Raw genomic sequence first — 20,075 nt, forward strand, 5'->3', positions numbered from 1 at the left:
TGGCTCAGCCAGAGCCCATCCCGCCCTCAGCAGCCCCAGCCCAGCCCAGCCCAGCCCTCCTGGGCAGGAAGCCCCAATGGCCGAGCCGGCCTGGGACACTTGCAGGGATGCGGGGGCAGCCGCAGCTTCTGGGGCCAGCCTGTGCCAGGCCCTGCCCGCCCTGCCAGGGAACCATTGCTGCCCCACATCCCATCTCAGCCTGCCCTCGGGCAGCGGGAAGCCGTTCCCTGGGGCCCGGCCCCGCAGGCCCTTGGCAAGAGTCTCTCTCAGCCAGCAATTGCTGCTCCTCCCTGCTGCGGGGCCCAAGCTGCAAGTTGATTTTCTGCCGCTGGCCCCGGCCCAGCCCCGAGCCAGGGCCAGCACCTTGCCCTGGAGCTCTGCGGGCGCTGCGTTTGTGCGGCCGCAGCGCAGCGGCCGCAGCTCGGAGCTGCCCTTTGTGTCCCCGCCGGCAGCTGGCAGAGCTGGCGGGGCCGGGCCAGGGCCGGGCCAGCCCCGGCCTTCCCGGCTCTGGGACACAGCGGCGGCAGCCCCAGCCTTCCAGCCCTGCACACGCTCCCACACAAGCCTCCAGAGCCGCGGCCACGCAACGCAACTGACCGGCCGCTGACCCCCCAGCCTGGCCTGATGGCCATTCCTCTGCCCACAGCTCGGCCAAGCTCCCCTTGGCCACCTCCTGAGCCACAATGCCACAGACAAGTGGCACATACACGTACAGAGCTCTGCCCAGAGCTGGCAGGGAACGTTCATTCAACATAAAAAACACACCAAGAAAAAGAGAACTGCCCCCAGCAGAGCTGTTCCCTCCTGCAGTACTTACACCTGCACACCCACAGCGCCTGAGACTGCAAGCAATGAGCATTCCCTGGGCACATGTGCAGCCCAAGCAGCTCGAGGACAGCCTTGCAGCAGGACTGCTCTCAGCTGAGCCAAAAAGGCCCCTCTGGCAGCTGCAGGGCCATTGCAAAGGGCCAGGGCCAGAGCCTCGGCCCACGGGGGAGGAAAGGGCTCTGAATTCCTCTGCCCTGGCACAGAAACCCTGTTCCCAGGGTGCTTCCCACACAGGATTCCTCTGCAGGACTGCGGAAAGCTGAGAGTCAGCTCTGGCTTCTCCACTTTTCATGTGCTAAAGCTGCCTGGCAGAAGAAATGGAGGGACAGCTCTGGTGGCACAATCCCTCCCGGCCCAGGGCACAGCGCTGGGAAGGTCTTTCCGTGCCAAGGCTTTGCTGCGGCCAAGGAAAGCTCCTGGCTCAGGGTCACCTTTCCTGCTGTGCCAGACTCCCCGAGTGGCCCAGCAGCAGCAGAGAATTCCAGCACAGCCCCGGCACGTGTCAGGTGGACACGTTCTGCCAGCACAACTACGAGATCGTGGCCCCGTCTGCCCAGCCCATGGCCTCACAACACCCAAATCCTCCCGAATATTCCCCTGAACCAACCCCAAATTCACCCTCAAATCCCGGGAAAATGGTGCTGCTTTAGATACCTTTGTTGAATTCCTTTATTTCTACCCCAATTTTGGTTGTTTTGACAGGATGAAGGAGGAAACTATTTAGGTTGCAAAAGACCTCCAAGATCATCCAGGATTGCTGGATGCCACCAGAAGAAACAACTGGACAGAGCAGGTGAGAATTTTTGGGCCGTAAACTCAACAAATCAGCTCTTCCCAATGAATTTCCGATTTCAGTCAGAGTCCCGATGGATGTTCCAGCCCCTGCATTCACCCAGGTGCCTACGGGGATCCAGGAGGACGTGGAGAGCACCAGCCAGGGCTCTTCCCAAACTGGATCACGGGGAATGTGTAGGTTCTGGGTGTGGGCTCGGCAATCACGGTGGGCGCCAGACTGTAGGTTCTGGGCGGGTTCGGTCGGGACGGAGACGGATGGAGAGATCTCTATAAGCAGGTCTTGGGACACAGTCGGTTTATTGTAAAGGGCGTGGGTATTGGGGCACTGCTCAGAGCTGCCTGACTCAGCTCTGAGCAGGCCCAAGAGAGTAAGCAGGTGAGAGAGAGAGAGAGGGTGTAAGAGCAAGAGTGGAAGTAAGAGTAGAAGTGGAAGAGAGGAATAGAGAATGAATAGAAGAGAGAATGGAAGTGAGAATGAATAGAAGTGTCTGAAGTCCTGGTTACAATACAATAAATCATCTTCTGTACTGAATATTCTAATTGTCACTAACCAATCTAATACAAGATACAAATCCTATAGCATTTACATACAGCCTATAAGAGTTCTTATATTACCATAAAGTGTTACATCTTAACTTCTAAAAACTACTCTTTGGACCCCTTCTGCTGAGCTAGTAGGGTCTGCTCTGACCCTTGGACCTGCCTGCAAGCAGAGGGTATTGTTCAATCAAGAGGGGATTATCTTCAGTGGCCATACCATTGTTTTCTAGTTGTTCAGTAACTAAGACCTGGTATTTCAAAAGTGGCTTTCATTTCGATGTTGCCTGTAGTTTTCATATTCCCAAAATCTTTTGTCAGGCAATCATATTTCCAAGGTTTTCCTGTTTCATCCTCCCCAACATCTCCCCCTTTTCGATGGACAATTAAGATATTAGACATAGTCCTACTCGTCATTTTTTGCACACACTGAAGTATACAAGGTACTGCTACTAAAACTATAATTATTACTACTAGAATAATCAAGCCTATTTTACAGAGTTCCCTTAGCCAAGGTGCAAAGCTCCAACCATCAAACAAACTGTCTAGCCAAGACGAGTTATCTGTTGTAATTTGGTTAGCTAGGTCCCTTAGGTTTTGTAACTGTTTGTGAATGGAAACAGAATGATCGGATAAGTTCATACAGCATAATCCTTCAAAATCTTCACAGCCATGTCCATGTGCTAATAAAAGATAATCAATGGCAGCTCTATTTTGTAAAGTGGCATGTCTGACTGCCTCTTCATCGGTTAACAAATCACTGATCATAGTAGAGGTGGCATTTACCTCCTTGCTGAGCCAACATCCCAACTTGTTTAACTGTTTTAGTGCAATTGAGGAACTTAACTGAGGAAGAAAAATGCTCGCAACAATTGATTTTTCAGAGTTCCAAGGATGAAAGTCACTATCACAGTCGCTCTCATATTGATGTCCCCAGGAAGATCTAATCTTTCTGTTTTTCTTTTTGATTACTTCTTTGACACTGGGAGCAATAATTGTAAGCTGTCCCAGAGCACAAGGGCCACCATCTATTTTTGAAGGTATACCTTGCCAGACTCTGTCTCCACAGATGAGCCAAATTCCTCTAGGGAATCGAATAGGAAGTTTGTTGAAACGATCTGCATGAGGTTCATCATATATAAGAAGCTTAGCTTGGTTGCACCAAGAAGTTACATTGCTATAAGCTGGGTGATATGGGGTAACATTTAAATGAGGACCGTTTTCTCCTAGAAAGTGAAAGAAATAGCAGGTATCCATAGTTAATGAGCCTAGGATTTCTAGCTCTTGAAGGTCAGATTTATCAATTTTAAAATTATCAATATAAGTTTGGTGTTTATGGCTGGTAGTTGGAGAAATGTGATCATCATATGGCCAATATTTATCAAAAGTAACATTATCAAAACCTTCTGGTAGAGGTATTCCAACTAAACAGGTTGAAAAAGGTTTGTCAGGGCTTGTGTCAGATAGACAGATGGTATCGGAGCCTGCAGATTTGGCTAGAGCAACCCAGACATTTGTCTTTGGTTGATTTACGGGTAAAGCTTCACTATAAAAACTAAAACATAAGAATAAAAGCAACATGCACGCGCGCAAATGAGAAAACTCCATTATTTTCTTGAGCTGTTTTTGGCAGATCGCTTTCTTCTGGTGATTCTGCGCACTTCAGGTTTGGGTGCTTGCTTCCTGGCTTCCACTTGCAGGGTCACTGGCTGGTGTGGAGGCGTTGGCAGGTTTTGATGTGTGGTATGGCTTCACGTTTTTTGCTGGAACCCACTTGAGCTCTCCACCTGTGGAAACACATGCAAACCCCTTCCCCCATGTTAGAAGATTGTATGGTCCTTCTATTTTTCCTGATTCTAGATTCTTGATTAAAACTAGGGGGTGCTCTTTCAGTTTTGCTTTTTTGTTGTTTAAGAAGTGTCTATAGATGGGGGGGTCAGGCTCTTCTGCAGAGCTATTCAAAAAATTATAAACATACAAAGCCTTATTCAACCTCCTTTGAGGTGTATCCTGGGCTTCTCCCCCTTTCTGTTGATCTAAAATGCGTTTTAGAGTTTGATGTGTTCTTTCTATTATTCCTTGACTTGTGGGGGAGTAGGGAATGCCAAATGTATGGCGGACACCCCAGTCATTTAAGAATGCAGCTAATTCTTGTGAAACATACGAAGGACCGTTATCAGTTTTAATTTCTTGTGGGATACCCAAATAGGAAAAAGCTTGTGAAAAATGATGGCAAACATGCTTAGCTGTCTCTCCTGTATGCACAGAAGCGAAGACTGCATTTGAGAATGTATCGACAGAGACATGGATATTTTTAAGTTTTCCAAAAGAGGGGTACTTAGTGACATCTGTTTGCCATTTCTGTAAGCTCTCCAACCCCCGTGGGTTGGTGGCTCCTGAGGAGGGGATAGGTTGAACAAGCTGGCAGTTTGGGCATGCTCGTACAATATTTTGAGCTTGCTCTAGGGTAATATGAAAATCTCGTTTGATTGCCTGTGCATTTTGGTGAAAGAACGCATGACTTAATTTGGCTTGTTCAATAGTGTTAGGCAAGGTAGTTGCAGCAAACACCGAGGTAGGATTTTCGATGTCTGCTGCAACTTCTCCATCAGATGCTGCTGATGCCAATGCATCAGCTCGTGCGTTTCCTTCTGCCATAAATCCTGGAAGACCAGAATGAGCTCTAATGTGGCAAACGAAATAAGGGTTAGTTCTGTGTGATAAAATTTGGTAGAGACAGGTGAGCCAAAGACATAATTTGTCGTTGTTCACATCCTTTAAAACTGATCCTTCAATCCTCTTAATAATACCAGCAACATATGCTGAGTCAGTGATTAGGTTGAAAGGTTCTGGAAAGAGCTGAAAAGCTCTTACAACAGCCGCCAATTCAACAATTTGAGGAGAACCTTCAACTTTTTGAACATCTTGCTCCCAGACTTGAGTATCTTTATTTTGCCATATGACCACAGAATTGTGTGTCCGCCCTGACCCATCAGTGAAGATAGTGACCGCATCTAGAGGCTCTTCACTGATTAGGGGTTTTTCTTTGTAGCACAATTTAGCTTTGATTAATCCGTGTGCTGGGTAATGAATAGAGCAAACGCCTGGAAAATCGAGCAAGGCATACATCAAGTCTTCTGATTTTTGCATTGCCCAATCGAAATAAGATTTAATCATGGGCAAATAAATAATTGCAAATTCGCAACCTGCTATTGAAAGAAGCCTTGCTCTGCCTTTGATGATGATTTGAGACATCATTTCTAAAGGTGTGAGGATTGTCTTTGGCGACCTGTAAGGGAGAAAAACCCATTCAATTATCAACAGCGGTTCTATTTGAGAGGCATCCCATTGAAAAATGAGGCCGTATAGTCTCAACTTTTCTCCTAAAACTGCAAGGAAAAAGGGTTTGTTAGGAATACAGCGATGTGCCTGCCTGTTTTGTAGAGCATCAGTAATTTTTTCCAGGGCCTTGCAGGCTTCAGGAGTGAGAGATTTAGGGGATCTAATGTCACTGTCTCCTCTCAATAAATTGAAGAGTGGAGCAAGTTCATCATTAGTGATTCCTAGCACAGGCCTGACCCAATTGATTTCTCCTAAGAGCCGATGCAAGTCCTGCAAGGTATGAACATCAGTTCGAATTTGTATTTTTTGAGGTGTAATAGACTGTTCTGTTAGTTTCCATCCTAGATATTTCCAGGGAGCAGTCTCTTGTATTTTTGATTCGGAGATCACCAGTCCAGCCTTTCTGATTTCAGCAACAACACTGTTACGAGTTTCTTCCATTTGTTTTTGTGTTGGCGCTGCGATGAGCAAATCATCCATGTAGTGGAGAATAACTGATTGAGGGAATTGCTCACGGACTGGGGACAAAGTACGGGCTACAAAATGTTGGCAAATAGTCGGTGAGTTCTTCATGCCTTGAGGCAAGACTAGCCAATGATACCTTTGAAGCGGCTCTTGCAGGTTTGTACTTGGAACGGAAAAGGCAAAACGAGGAGCATCGTCTGGATGCAGTGGGATGTTGAAGAAACAGTCTTTTAGATCGATAATTACAAGCGGCCAATTTCTTGGGATCATGGAAAGGTTGGGCAGGCCAGGTTGGAGAGGGCCCATGTCTTCAATTACTGCATTGATTTTTCTGAGATCATGTAGCAATCGCCACGTGTCAGAAGTTTTCTTATGGATTACAAACACAGGTGAGTTCCAGGGACTGTTAGTAGGTTTAATGTGGCCTTTTTGCAGTTGTTCAGCCACTAGTTTTTTGAGGGCACTCAGCTTATGATCTGGCAGGGACCACTGGTCGACCCAGAGAGGGGTGTCAGTTTTCCAGGTCAGTTTTAAAGTACTGAGTGCTTTAGTGGCCCCTATGAAAAATCCAGTTCAATTTTGGCTCCCCATTCAGAGAGCAAATCTCTTCCCCACATTGTGATGGGTTTTTGCACTACATAGGGACGGATCAATGCCTTTTTCCCTTGTGGTCCTGTAATACTGATGACAGATTCGCTCCGCAGGCATGGAGTGACACCTCCAATGCCTGTGAGAGCGCCTGGGGGGGTTATTAATTTCCAATCTGTCGGCCAATGATAGTAAGAGATAACAGAAACATCTGCCCCCGTATCAATCATCCCCTTGATGTTAACTTGAATCCCACCATTTGACAATTCACAAGTTAGCATTGGTCGTTGTTGACTTATGTGTTGAACCCATAGAACCTCAGGACTTTCAGGAGCAACTGAGAAACGGCGCGGTGGTATTTGTTCCGCAGTTCCCATGGGCAGTGCTATGGCAATAGCTATAGGGGTTCTAGGTGGGATATACAATGGGGGATGGCAGGCATTTGCTAGCACTAGCAGTTCTTCATTGCAGCTAGCAGATATTACGCAAGGCAAAACTAGCAGTCCCAGGATGTTATTTCTCTCTTTACCAACAACCAAAAAGTCTTGTCTAGTTTGTGAAGCACCTGTAATTCTTGTTGAAATATAGTCATAACCATTATCCTTTAAAAAGGCTGTTGGCTTGGAGGTTGCCAAGGTGCACTGGGACCCTGGGGGTAGCAGGCCTGGGTCATTACTTGGGATTGCGCTGATGGTGAAGCGAAGTGGTTCTGAGTCGGGGTATTCATAAATTTTACCTTGGGTGTTTGGGGTGCCACTACTTGTTTCGTCACGCGATGGCATTGCGCGCTCGTATTGGAGTTTTTTGGACTGTGTTTTCCACTTGTATCTTGTCTGGATCGACACTGCCAGGCAAAATGCTTTCCCTTCTTGCAGATAGGGCAGCGATCTGGTGCTTGTGCACCCTTTTTGAGTTCTGGGCAGTTCTTCATGATATGGCCGGGTTTTTTACAGAAATAGCAAGGTCCTGAAGTTACAGCAGCTTGCATAACAGTCATGGTGTTGCCTTGTTGCTGGAGGTTTAGATGCAAGGCAGCCAGGATTTCAGTAAGTTTTTGGTCTCGTGCTTCTGCTTGTGCTGCCTGTGCAGCTGTTTGTACTGTTTGAGCTGTCAGAGCCCTCTCAATTTTTTCTCCTAGAGCTTTTCCAAGTTCATTTGCTTGTATAGTTGCCACCTGCTGTGGACCTCCTATTTTGTTACAGGCATCAATCATCTCAGGCACTGTGGGTCTTTCTTTTCCCAAAGTTTTGATAACTTTTTTACATTCCGCATTGGCATTATTTTCAATAATGTCCCGTATCATTATTGGGCGAGCTATGTCGTCGTTGCATTGCCGTTCTGCTGCTTGGATGACCCGGTCCACAAATGTGGTGAATGGTTCAGACAACTCTTGGCTAATGAGATTATAGGCTTTCTCAAAACTTCCTGCAGGCTGAATTTGCAAGAAGGCTTTGCGAGCCATCTTTTTGATGTCATCTAATGCTGTTTTGGGTAAATTTATTTGATTGTCATTTTGATCATCAGGATGGTCACCAGTCAGCTTAGATATGACAAGGGTACGAAGGTCTGCGTCAGTACTTTGTTTATAAGTGGCTAGTACCCCTGCAAGCAGTCTCTTCCATTTGAGTTCCCATAGCATATATTGTGAGTCTGTGAGAATTATACTAGCAAGATTTTTACAGTCATTTGGTATAAGTGTATGTCCTTCTAGGGTACTTTTCAGCAGTTGCTTAAAGTATGGAGAGCAGATACCACTGTCCTTTATTGCTTTCCGCAATTCTTTAATCTCATGGTGTGGGATAGCTTGCCATGTTCTAGGACCACCAGCTTGCTGGCTGAATAGTACAGGCATAGCTAAAGGATTTAGATTTTCCTCTTTGCAAATTTGGCGTCTGATTTCATGCCAGTCTGTAAATTGAAAATTATTGAAACATTTTTGGGGGTTGTCTACTTTTGGGATTAATGCAGGCGAATCTTCAGGGTTTAGTGTTTCTTTCTGAGTTGAGAAGTCTGTCCTGAACACTGGGGGGACACTAGAGCTGTTTGGGTTGGTTCCGGGAAGCGGCGGCGGAGTCAGGGAGGCAGGCGCGGCTGGTTCCGGGAGCGGCAGCGATTGCGCATGCGCGTGTTGCGTCATCAGGTCCGCGCGGCAGGATGTAATGGCCGCAGCCCGCGTGGCGGATGGTTCAGGCGGAGCGGGAGATGGCAGGACTGCAGAACCAGGGGCTGGGGCTGCGGTCGCGGCGTGCTGCTGCTGGAAGCTTGTAGGCTGGGCTGGGATGGGTGGTGGCGGAGCGGCGGTGCCGGGAGGCGGAGCTGGAGCAGGGGCAGGCACGGGGGAGACTGCAGACCTCCGTGCAGGCAGCGCGGCACCGGGACCAAGTGGCTCGTGGAGCTGGGGCGCTCCCAGCGCAAGCGGTGGTGTGCCGGGATCGGGGAACGGCACAGAAACGGCGGCAGGGGCGGGAGTAGATACAGGCGTCTGTGCTGCCACGGGGCTGGGCGACCGCTCGGGGCGTGCTGTGTGCGCTTGAACGGCAGGGTGGGGGGGTAGGGTTCCTGCAGTAACAGGGGGTGCCGGAGACAGCAGCGCGGCCGTGGCCCGTGCTGTAGGCACCGGTGGTTCGGGAACGGCAGGGGACTGTGAAGACGCAGCAGCGGCGGCCGCGGATGGAACAATGGCTATCATCGGCGCCGTGTGGGGGGGGGGGGACCTGGGGGGCTGGAAGAAGGGTCGCCGCTTGGCTTTGTGGGGGGCCGGCTATGATGGCAGCCATGGCCATAACCGGCGCGGCTGGGGGAGGGGTAACACCCGTAGGTAGCAGGGGGGTAGGCGCTGGCCCCGCCGGGGTACCGCCGGGGGCGGGGCCATCATGATGTCAGCAGCGGGGGGTGGGGTAGAAGTGACGGCAGCAGGGGGGGGTGGAGCCGCGGTGACGGAACCGGGGGGGGGGCACGGAGGGGCAGGGGCAAGGGGCGGGGCCGCGGAGACGCTGGCACGGAGGGCGGGGGCCGTGGGGGCCGCGGGGGCCGCGGGGAGGAACGGGATGGCGGGAGGGGCCGTAGGGTCTGGTGGGGTGGCTGGGGCCGGGGTAAGGGGTGTGGGGGCCGCGAGCGCGGGGAGCGGGGCAGCGCGAGTCAGGCGGACCGCGGGTACCGGGGCCACGGGGTCCGGCGGAGGGGCGGGGGCCATGCTCCGCTGCAGGCTCGCGGCGGCAAGGGGCGGACTCGCAGCCGGAGCCGGGCCCGGCGGGGTGACTGCTGCCGGCGGCGCCACCGCAGCAAACAGCTCTACCAGCGCTCTGCAAGCTGGGAGCAGCTGTGCGGCAGCCATATCCCGGTAGGAGACATTATTAAAGAGTTTAACTCCAACTGTGTCCCAAAAGTCTCTTGTAAAGACGGCTGAACGGTCAGCATTTGGGAAATTAAGTCGGGTCCATTCTAGAAGATTTTTTAGCTCATGTTTAGGCAACTGACTTGGACCAAAACTTATAAGTAAATGCTTAAGTTGCTTATAGAGATCTCTGTCATGGGCAGAGTGGGTTTGTCCCATTATTAGACCAGTATGATACTCACTTAGGTGATGTCGCAGGAGCAGCGTCCTTACTCAGATGTCTGTCGTGGGGGGATGGCCAGTCACTCCACTCAGCACTCAGGACGCCGCTTTTCGGTCCTTTCCCAGAGCTCCGGTTTCAGGCGTCGCTTGGCAACGGCTTTCCGTGCTCAGGACCTCACGGGTGGGTCCGCACTGAGAGCTCCAGCGCGGGCGGTGCTCAGCACTACTCGCCTGTGCTCGGGGCGTGCGGCAGATTTCCCTCCGCAGAGCTCCAGTCAGCTGCTTAGCAGCGTGTCCGTGCTCGAGGGGTGATACGGCAGACCTCCTCTAAGAGCTCCAGGGGGCCGCTGCGCAGCAGTGGCGGCCCGTGCTCGAGGACTGCCAGGCAATTCCCTCCAAGAGCTCCAGGTAAACCCTGTGCTCGAAGGCTGCCTCAGCAGAATTACAGAGCTCCAGCTATTACGATGCGCAGCATCGGTATGCCGTGCTCACGACAAGTTCTAGGTGGCTATAACTGGTCTTTCAGTTACCGTTCATGGAGAAGAGTCCTACAGATGGAGAAAGCTGAACCGGGCATTCAATCATGTTGTGCGCCAGGCTGCAGGTGCTGGGTGTGGGTTCGGCAATCACGGTGGGCGCCAGACTGTAGGTTCTGGGTGTGGGCTCGGCAATCACGGTGGGCGCCAGACTGTAGGTTCTGGGCGGGTTCGGTCGGGACGGAGACGGATGGAGAGATCTCTATAAGCAGGTCTTGGGACACAGTCGGTTTATTGTAAAGGGCGTGGGTATTGGGGCACTGCTCAGAGCTGCCTGACTCAGCTCTGAGCAGGCCCAAGAGAGTAAGCAGGTGAGAGAGAGAGAGAGGGTGTAAGAGCAAGAGTGGAAGTAAGAGTAGAAGTGGAAGAGAGGAATAGAGAATGAATAGAAGAGAGAATGGAAGTGAGAATGAATAGAAGTGTCTGAAGTCCTGGTTACAATACAATAAATCATCTTCTGTACTGAATATTCTAATTGTCACTAACCAATCTAATACAAGATACAAATCCTATAGCATTTACATACAGCCTATAAGAGTTCTTATATTACCATAAAGTGTTACATCTTAACTTCTAAAAACTACTCTTTGGACCCCTTCTGCTGAGCTAGTAGGGTCTGCTCTGACCCTTGGACCTGCCTGCAAGCAGAGGGTATTGTTCAATCAAGAGGGGATTATCTTCAGTGGCCATACCATTGTTTTCTAGTTGTTCAGTAACTAAGACCTGGTATTTCAAAAGTGGCTTTCATTTCGATGTTGCCTGTAGTTTTCATATTCCCAAAATCTTTTGTCAGGCAATCATATTTCCAAGGTTTTCCTGTTTCATCCTCCCCAACAGAATGTGGGTCACCAGGGCTCTGCCAAACGTGGGTCCCCCACTGGGGGATGAAGTTGGAGTAGAGGATTAAGCTCTTCCTGCACTCGGGGCACTCACAGGGCTTCCCTTACCGGTGCCTCCGTTGGTGTTGGGTCAAGTGAGAGCTCCTGGAGAAGCTCTTCCCACACTCGTAGGGCCTCTCCCCGGTGTGGATGCGCTGGTGCCTGACGAGGTGGGATTTGTGTTTGAAGCCCTTCCTGCAGTCGGGGCAGCGGAAGGGCCTCTCCTCTGTGTGAATCCGCTGGTGCAGGAGGAGATTGGAGCTCTTTGGAAACCTCTTCCCACACTCGGAACACTCGTAGGGCCTCTCTCCTGTGTGGATGCGCTGGTGGACGATCAGGTTGGAGCTCGTGCTGAAGGTCTTCCCACACTCCCCACACTCATAGGGTCTCTCTCCGCTGTGGATGCGCCGGTGCCTGAGGAGGTCGGAGTTGTCCCTAAAGCCCTTCCTGCAGTCGGGGCAGCGGAAGGGCCTCTCTGTGTGAATCCGCTGGTGCCGGAGGAGATCGGAGCTGGTCTGAAACCTCTTCCCACAGTCAGGACACTCGTAGGGCGTTTCCCCATTGTGAATGCGCTGGTGGATGGTCAGGTTGGAGCTGCATCTGAAGCTCTTCCCACATTCCCCACACTCATATGGCTTCTCCCCAGTGTGGATCATCTGGTGGCGGATCAGGTGGGATCTCCGGCTTAAGCTCTTCCCACATTCCCTACACTCGTAGGGCCTCTGCCCGGTGTGGATGCGCCGGTGCCTGACGAGGTGGAAGTTGCGGTTGAAGCCCTTCCTGCAGTTGGGGCAGCGGAAGGGCCTCTCATCTGTGTGAATCCGCTGGTGCAGGAGGAGATCGGAGCTGGTCAGAAACCTCTTCCCACACTCGGAACACTCGCAGCGCCTCTCTCCTGTGTGGATCCTCTGGTGGCGGAGCAGGTGGGAGCTCTCTCTGAAGCTCTTCCAGCATTCCCCACACTCATAGGGCCGTTCCCCAGTGTGGATCATCTGGTGGCGGATGAGGTGGGAGCTCCGGCTGAAGCTCTTCCAGCATTCCCCACACTTGTAGGGCTTCTCCCCAGTGTGAAGCCGCTCATGGACCACCAGATCTGAGCTCTGGCTCGATCTCTGGCCGCCTTCCCGGCACAGGGTGGGTCTTTCCTCCTCAGAGCACCCTGGGCTGCGTTTGCAGCCCCTCCTCCTGCGGGGTCTCCGCGCTTTTTCCTCCCCGTTGGATTCCTGTGCCGTGGAGCCGCTCAAAACGGCCTCTTCCACCAGGTTCTGCTGCGGGGATTTGTCCTCCCTGGGCTCCGTCCTCAGCTCCTTGTCTGGGGAGGAAGGACAAGGAGAGGATGGGATTTGCCTCCGTGCCACAGGGAAGGGCAAGGAGATCCCCCCAGTCCGTCCCCGGCAGGACGGTGTCGGCAGCGGGGTTGTCCTGCAGCCGGGGGCGATGCTGGGCTGGGAGATGGAGCAGGAGAGAGGGAAAAGGGGCCGTGACTTCCTCCTCACCTGCCTGGGGGTCCCGGGGCATCTTCCTCTTCCTCGCAGCCTCCTCCTATATCTGGCCAAGGTTTGGGAATGGGAAATCCTGGTTTGCGGAGAAAACAAGGGATGAGCATGTTGAGTTTGAAGGTTCCTCTGCCCAAGTCCAGCTCTAGAAGTCACCAGGCATCTGGGATCCATAAAAACCTCCCAAACACCAATATTTAGCCCTGAGAAAGCCTCCCAGGACTTCTTTTTCTGTGGTCCTTCCCTTTTGGTGTTCAGGGTTCCCCCCCATCCCAGCTGCTGGGGGTCACGCTTGTATTGGGGATGCCCCTCTCTACCTGGTCCCCACCCTCCCCAGGCTGCTGGGAGTCCCAGGAATCCAAAAAGTTCCCCACTCTTCCGTCTCCCCACTTAGGGATGCCAGGGAACCCCACTTATGGTCCTGGGGTCCCTTCTCCCCTTATTCTCTGCTTCAGGGTGCAGGGGGTCCCAGGAGTCCCCTCCCCCTTCCCCTCTCCAGGCTGTTGAGGGTCCTGTGAATCGTGGTGCTCCCCCCTCTCTGGGCTCCCCACTTTGGGGTCCTGGGGGTCACAGGGGTTTGCTCCTCCAGACTGCCGGGGTTCCCCTGCTCCCAGTACTGCCCCTCTCTGTTCTCCTCACTCTGGGGCTCCCGAGGTTCCCCTCTCTGGCTCCACTGATGGGTCCTGCAGGCCCCTGACTCCGGGACGGAGGCAGCGGTGCCTGACCCGGGTGGATCCAACCCCCACTGCGGGAGGGACCCGCATGCCTCTGACCCCACCAGGGCTCTGCCAGCAGCCGCCACAGGAACCCCCCAAAAACACCTCCTGGGGACTCCCCAGTGTCCCCCCCCAAGGGGCACCTATGGCTCAGCTTTGGAGTCCTGCAAGATCCAAACATCCCCCCCAAAAACACCGGCCCAGGGATTCCCCAGAATATTTGAGCCAAGCTCCCCCTCCCCAGGTACCAGGTGGGATGGGGAGGTCAATGCTCCTTGGGGTGAGGGGCCTGCAAATTCTGGGAGCGCTGGACCCACGAGCTTCCTCCTCTTCCTCTGCCTTCTTCTCATCTTCCTCCATCCATTCTCCTCCCTAATCCCACCTCCTGCTCCTCCTCTCTTCATCCTTTCTCCCACTCCTTCTTCCCTCCTTCTTCTCTTCCATCCCTCCTCCTCCTCCCCTGATTCCCAAAACCCCTCACACCCCACAGGAGGAATGGGAATGGAGCCAGGACAGGTCGTGATGGGCAGTGCAGGGCTCTGGGCTGCTCCCACCCACTGAGGGGGAACCTGGCCAAGGGAAAAGATGCAAAATTGGTGGGTGGAGATAAAAATTTGGTGTTGTGGTCACCATGGGTGGGGACTTCCACCCCTTTGGTCTCATGTCAGGATGGAGAGGGAAGTGGGGGATGCAGAGATTGATGGGAGATCCCAAGGGATTTTAGGGGCAGGATGAGAGCTGGTGGGAGCCCCTTGTTAGAGGGGGTCAGGCTGGAGACCCCACAGTGTTCCCAGGGCCCTGGGATGGAGAGTTGTCACCACCTTCTGCTTCAGGTGGTGGTTCTGGGGGGACCTGGGCTCCTTGGGGCTCTTCCTGCAGCTGAGAACTTGTAGGGACCCTCCTCCAGGTGGCTCCTACAGGTGTTCCAGGGGCTTGGGGCTCACGGTGAAGCCCTTCCCATAGTCTGGGCATCCATAGGGGCTTCCCAGTGTGGATCCCCTGGTACCTGGTGAGGTTGGGATTCCTACCAAAGCTTTTCCTGCAATCCTGGCCCCTGTAGGGTCTCTCTCCTCTGAGATGGGGCCTCCGGGCAAAGCTTGGGCAGACACAGGACTTCTCCCCCACTTGGATCCTTTGCTGGGCAATCAGCTCCATTCTCCGGCCAAAGCTCTTCCCACAGGAGATCAGTTCCTTGCCATGATGGACACTTTAGGGTTCCCCAAACCCCTCCCACTTCGACTGGAGGTCCCACCCCCCATTTTTCCCCCTCCTCCACCCTTTTCCCATCATGCCCCATTCCTCAGCCACCAACCGACCCCACTAAGGGGAAGGATCCCACTCCCTTTTTCCTCCCTCTCCCCCCCATCCCCCTCCTTTCTCATCTTCCCCCAAAGCCTCAGTGTCCCACGCGCTTGGTTTGGGGCTCTCAGTCCCCTCTCCCACTCAGTTTGAGGAGTCCAATCCCCAAAACTCCCTCGGAGCTGGCGGATACCCCGCAGGCCCCTCAGGAGTGGGGTCCCTCCGGCCTCATCATCCCCAACCTTCGGCTGCCTCATCCCAGGCCCCATCCCGCCCATCCCCCTCCCCCAGACTTCATCCCACACCCCAATCCACATCCCACCCTTCCCGGGCCCCATCCCGCGTCCCGGGAGCTCCTCAATATCCCCCAAGCGGCATTTGTGACTCACCTTTGGAGTCCTGCAAGATCCAAACATTCGCCTCCCCCCGGCCCCCCACAGAACTCCCCTCCCCCCAGGAACCAACAAAGATATTTGGGGCTCGGTGCTGGAATCCTCCAAGGTCCAAAAATCCCCTCTCCCAAAACAACCCCAGCGACCGCCCAAGATATTTGGGGCCAGCTGCCCCTCCCCGGTCACCTGCGGGATGGGGGGAGCGATGCTCCCAGAGCCAAGAGCTGCGGACACAGAGAGCGATGGATGCACGTGGAGGCTCCTCTTCCCGCCTCCTCTCTCCCTCCTCTTCCTCCCGCTCCTCCCCCTTTATCCCACCTCTTCCTCCCGCTCCTGATCCTCCATCCATCCTCTCCCATCGCTATTCCTGCTCTTCTGTCCCTTCTCCTCCTCTCCTGCCCCTCCTCCTCCTCCTCCCGTTGTTTGTGGCTCCCATCCCGGCTTTGTCTGACATGAGCCCTGGGGCCGTCCCGTGCTCAGCAGCAGCAGCAGCAGCAGCAGCAGCAGCAGCAGCAGCAGCAGCAGCAGCATCCTGTGCTCTGGCAGCACTCGCTGCTCCTTAGGGAAGGCTTTGGCATTTCTGCCGGGCACAGACACTGAAGCTCACCCCGACCTGCCCCGCTCCCATTGCTGGCCCCTGGGCGCTGGGCAGCTGCTGTGCCAGGGCAGCCAGAGACACAAACGAAGCCAAGTCCAGCCCAGCTGCCCGGGCTGATGCAGACGAGCCCCAGGGCCGAGGTCCTGCAGAGCCCCACGGAGCCCTCGGCTCCTCGCTGGGAACGGGCTGTGCTGCGGCTGCCACAGCGGCCACAGCGAGTCCTGGGGCTCCCCCAGCGCCGCTGCAGCAGCACCCGGGTTCCACCTCCTGTGCCAGGCCCTAGGGGAAGACAAGAACAATGGATCAGATGCTGATTTACCAAAATATGAATATCGATCTAATGTCGATATCCAACTGAGACGGATAAAATCTCCCTAACCGTTTAGAGTGTATGAGTGTGTGTTTTATTTGGCGCCAGGCACTGCATGGGATAGCTCCCTAAGACGCAGGGCCTGGATACAAACAAACACGATACCTTTTTATTCCAAATATTATCAATATCCAAAATACAAATGTATATTCATACCGTTAACACCTCCCATTCTCTGCTTCATATGGAAATGAGCTTAAATGTCATTAAGCATGCGTAGTGTGTGTTCTGAATTGAGTCGGTGGTCTTGAATGGGGTCAGTGGTCCTAAAACAGATGAAGTAACTCATCTTCCTCATTTTGACCTTTTTGCCTTTCTGAACTTTAACAATCCTAATTACTTTAGTGACCTCTAAGTTTCCTCTTGCGTGACTTTTGAACGGGTTCCCACCAGGGGAGGAAATTGGTAATTGTCCTTGTTCCCTACACCAACTGATCAATGTTTCTATTTCTCGTTCTTAGCACAGCTAAGCAAACATACAAATGACAGATCACCAGTTATTTGGTAATCAGTTACTAACATCTTAAAACCCATTTCAGATCCAGCTCTCTTAACTATTTTAATTAACTCTAGCTGGGCCCAAATTCCTTTCTATTCCAACTGATTTCAACACAGCTAGAGTTAATTAAAATCTTTATGTTTCTTATAAATCTATGTTTCAATGCAGCCCCCAAGGACCTCAAGCAAATTGTTCAGGAACATCCAGACCCGGACCTGACGTTTGTGAAGCTTCAGCCGGCAGAGTTCTGTGGTGCAGGAGAGCCGGCAGGGGAATAGGGGACCTGCAAGGAGCTGCAGGAGAAACACCCTGAGCCTCAAAGGCCATCAGGGCCTGCATCTCTGCTGGGGAAAGTTCTTCCTGTCCGGGAAGAGATCCCGGGATGAGACCAAAGCCAAGTTCATGGCTGGTGACAAGATTGCCGTGCAGGGAGAGCAGAGGAGGGACTGCGGGCGGAGGCTGGGAGCCCGGGAAGGAGGGAGGGGTGGGGAAGGTGTTTTGTAGGATTTCTTTTAGTTCTCCTTCTCCTGGTGGGATTGGTTTGGAAATAAATTCCATTAATTTCCCCAGCTCGGGTCTGTCGTGGCCCTGACAGTGAGCAGTGAGTGAGCTCTCCCTGCCCCGATCCCAGCCCTCGAGCCTTTCCTTCTGTGCTCTGTGTGCTGCAGCTGTGAGCAGAGTGCCAGAGCGGCTTTGGTGGCCCCGGGCACCCGGCCGGGGCCAGCGCAGCCCAGCGATGCCCGCAGTTCATTCCCTCGGCTCCAGCGCTGAGCGGCCGCAGGGCGGGTCCGGCTGCGCGGGCAGGCGGCTCCAGAAGCACCAACTGCGCCCCACGGGACAGGAGGAGGAGGCAGGGGGTGCCGGGGGGAATGTCCTTCCTCCGAGCCGGCAGCGACACGAGGGAGAGACTGGAGAGACGGAACCGGGAGAGGAGGGACGAGGCTGGGGCTGTGGAAAGCTGCAGGGATGCAGGGGCAGCCGGGAATTTTGTTCTCCAAATCTCCGGGCGGAAAGGAAGCGCTGTGAAATCCGTCATAGAAAAGAAAGGAGAAATAGCGATTGATGGAAACCGACTCCACTTGGGACTCAGTTTCTCCCTCTGCATTGCAAAAGCTGACAGACGCCGAGCGCCGAGGGACACCCGTCACCGGCGCCACGGCCCAAGGGATCGGAGCTGCGGCTGGCGGGGCTGGAAGCTCCGTCCAGCAGCTCCGCTGCCGCCCTCGAACCTCGGGCTGGACCGTGGGGTCTGGGACACAGCCCCGTGCTGGGGGGCAGAGCCGCTGCTGGGGCCATCGCTGTGCCCGGGGCATCCTTTGTGTCCCTCGTGCAGCTCCAGGCTCGCGAGGGCTCCCCGAGGGTTTCTGTGGCTGTCCCTGCTCCCCAAATCTGTCGGCTTTGATGCCCAAGCGCGGCAGCCCCGTGCCCTGTGGCAGCAGCCGGTGCCGGGACACAGCCCCGGCAGCTGCGCTAATGCCCGGCCGTGCCCAGCAGGGACTGCGGGGACTTCATAAGGATCCCCCCTCTGCGCCCCTCGCTGAGCACGAAAAGGTTCTTTAGTGCATGGCAGCGATTTTCCGGGGTTGTTGGGCTCCGCGGGGCCGAGGCGGCGGCAGCGGGAGCCGCGGGGCCCGGCCCGTGGGAGCAGCCGGGCTGGAAAAGTGCACGGGGCCCGAGCGCGGTGCCCGAGGGCTGAGCGGAGCTGCTCGGGAACAACCCCCGGAACCCCCCGGTGCCGCTTTTTAGTCGCTGCGCAGCGGCCACTCCCGGGGCGGTTCTTTCATAATTTTTTTTTCGAATCTCTAAATTTTATTCCATTCACACCTCTCATCCCACTCCCTCCGGTGCGGCTCTTTCACCGCCGGGCTCCTCGCCGGTCTCACGGTGCAGCTCCTTCAGGGACACGGGCCGGCGGAGACTCCCCTCGGTGCGGCTCTTTGACTGGATTTTATTCTTTTCTCGGTGTTTTCTTCCGTTCCCAGCTCGTCCGTCCCGCCGAGCGGCTCCTTCAGGGGCCCGCGGCGGCACCAAGGCCTCGGGGCGGCTCCAAAGGGCCCCGCCCGCCGCCGCTGCCCGAGGCCTCGCCGCTGCTGCCGGGGATCGGACACCGCAGGCGGCCCCGGCCCCTTCCTCTTCTTCCTCCTCCTCCTGCCGGGATTCAGCCCTCGCCGCCGCCCGGCTCCTTCTGCCGCTCCTGCCCGGCACGAAGCGGCGGTGCCGCTGACGGGGCCGGAGCGCGGCTGCCCCGCGACTGCCCCGCGCCTCAGGGCCGGGCCGGGGAGTGACCGCACGGCTGGGGAGGGACCCCCGCTGGCCAGGGCAGGGACTGAGCCCATGGGAGGGACCCCCCGCTGGCCAGGGCAGGGACTGACCCCATGGGAGGGACCCCGCGCCGGAGCAGGGAAGGATTCCTGTCCCCGAGGGCGAAGCAGCGGCACGAACTGACCGCGACTCCCATCCCTTCTCCCTGCCCCGCTGGGCACAGCAGGGAGGAGCCGCGGATAAAGGCAAGTCCGGCAAGGAGAAAGAGGTCGCGGGAAGGTTCTGTACCAGGGTTTATTTTACTCCTCACTCTCCTGTTCTGATCCGCTCCGTCCCAAATCCGGTTCATCTCCCCACGGCGGGGCTCTTGTGGCCGCCATGGCGATCCCTGAGTGAGCTCTCCCTGCCCTTAGCCCGAGCCACGAGGACTCGGATCTGTTCCAGTTCCGTGCAATTCACGGGCATTTGGGGCAGCTGGAGCGAAGCAGCTGGAAAGCACAGCGGGCTCGAGAGGGACTCAAGCAGGGCAGGAGCCGGGGCTGCCCCGAGGGAGCTCTCCCAGCACGAACCTTCCCGGGCTCTTTCTAGGGGAATTTCCTTGAATGTTTCCATTCATCGCTACAAAGCAGAGTCACAAGTGGAGCTGAGCTTTCACCTTGAAATGAGCGAATCGAACGCGTGCGCTGGGAGTGCTGCAAACTCAAGGTGTTCCTTGATCCTTTAATCTTGCAAATATTCAGCCCCTCAGCAGCGATGTCTCTGCCAGCCCACCGGTTTCTGGCTCAGACCCGGCTCGGAGCTTGGAGAAGAAATCCAAAGTCCCAACAGAATCACCTCTGCCGTCATCTTATTTTTTTCATAGGTACGATGTGTTATTTTATTGTATATACTATTTTACTTTGATTTTTTTCTCTTACT

The 20,075-nt window shown here is 54.4% G+C and overlaps 3 protein-coding genes across 3 annotated transcripts in view; all 3 read right to left on the reverse strand.

Annotated features, from left to right (window-relative positions):
- The window catches only part of LOC116439032 (zinc finger protein 239-like), a 264,648-nt gene that overhangs the window by 98,040 nt on the left and 146,533 nt on the right, over positions 1 to 20,075 (reverse strand). The gene's annotated exons all lie outside the window — the stretch shown is intronic.
- LOC116439036 (serine/threonine-protein kinase PAK 3-like) overlaps positions 1 to 20,075 on the reverse strand; it is a 95,209-nt gene that overhangs the window by 23,115 nt on the left and 52,019 nt on the right. The gene's annotated exons all lie outside the window — the stretch shown is intronic.
- On the reverse strand, positions 11,497 to 13,167 carry LOC116439024 (zinc finger protein 3 homolog). The gene is made up of 2 exons (XM_032098082.1): positions 13,022 to 13,167; positions 11,497 to 12,837 (listed from the first exon to the last, which is right to left on the reverse strand). Exons 1-2 carry the CDS (start codon positions 13,041 to 13,043, stop codon positions 11,591 to 11,593), a joined length of 1,269 nt encoding a protein of 422 aa, XP_031953973.1. The 5' UTR covers positions 13,044 to 13,167; the 3' UTR covers positions 11,497 to 11,590.

This window comes from Corvus moneduloides, unplaced genomic scaffold (assembly GCF_009650955.1).
Source record: "Corvus moneduloides isolate bCorMon1 unplaced genomic scaffold, bCorMon1.pri scaffold_89_arrow_ctg1, whole genome shotgun sequence".
Classification (NCBI taxonomy): Eukaryota; Metazoa; Chordata; class Aves; order Passeriformes; family Corvidae; genus Corvus; species Corvus moneduloides.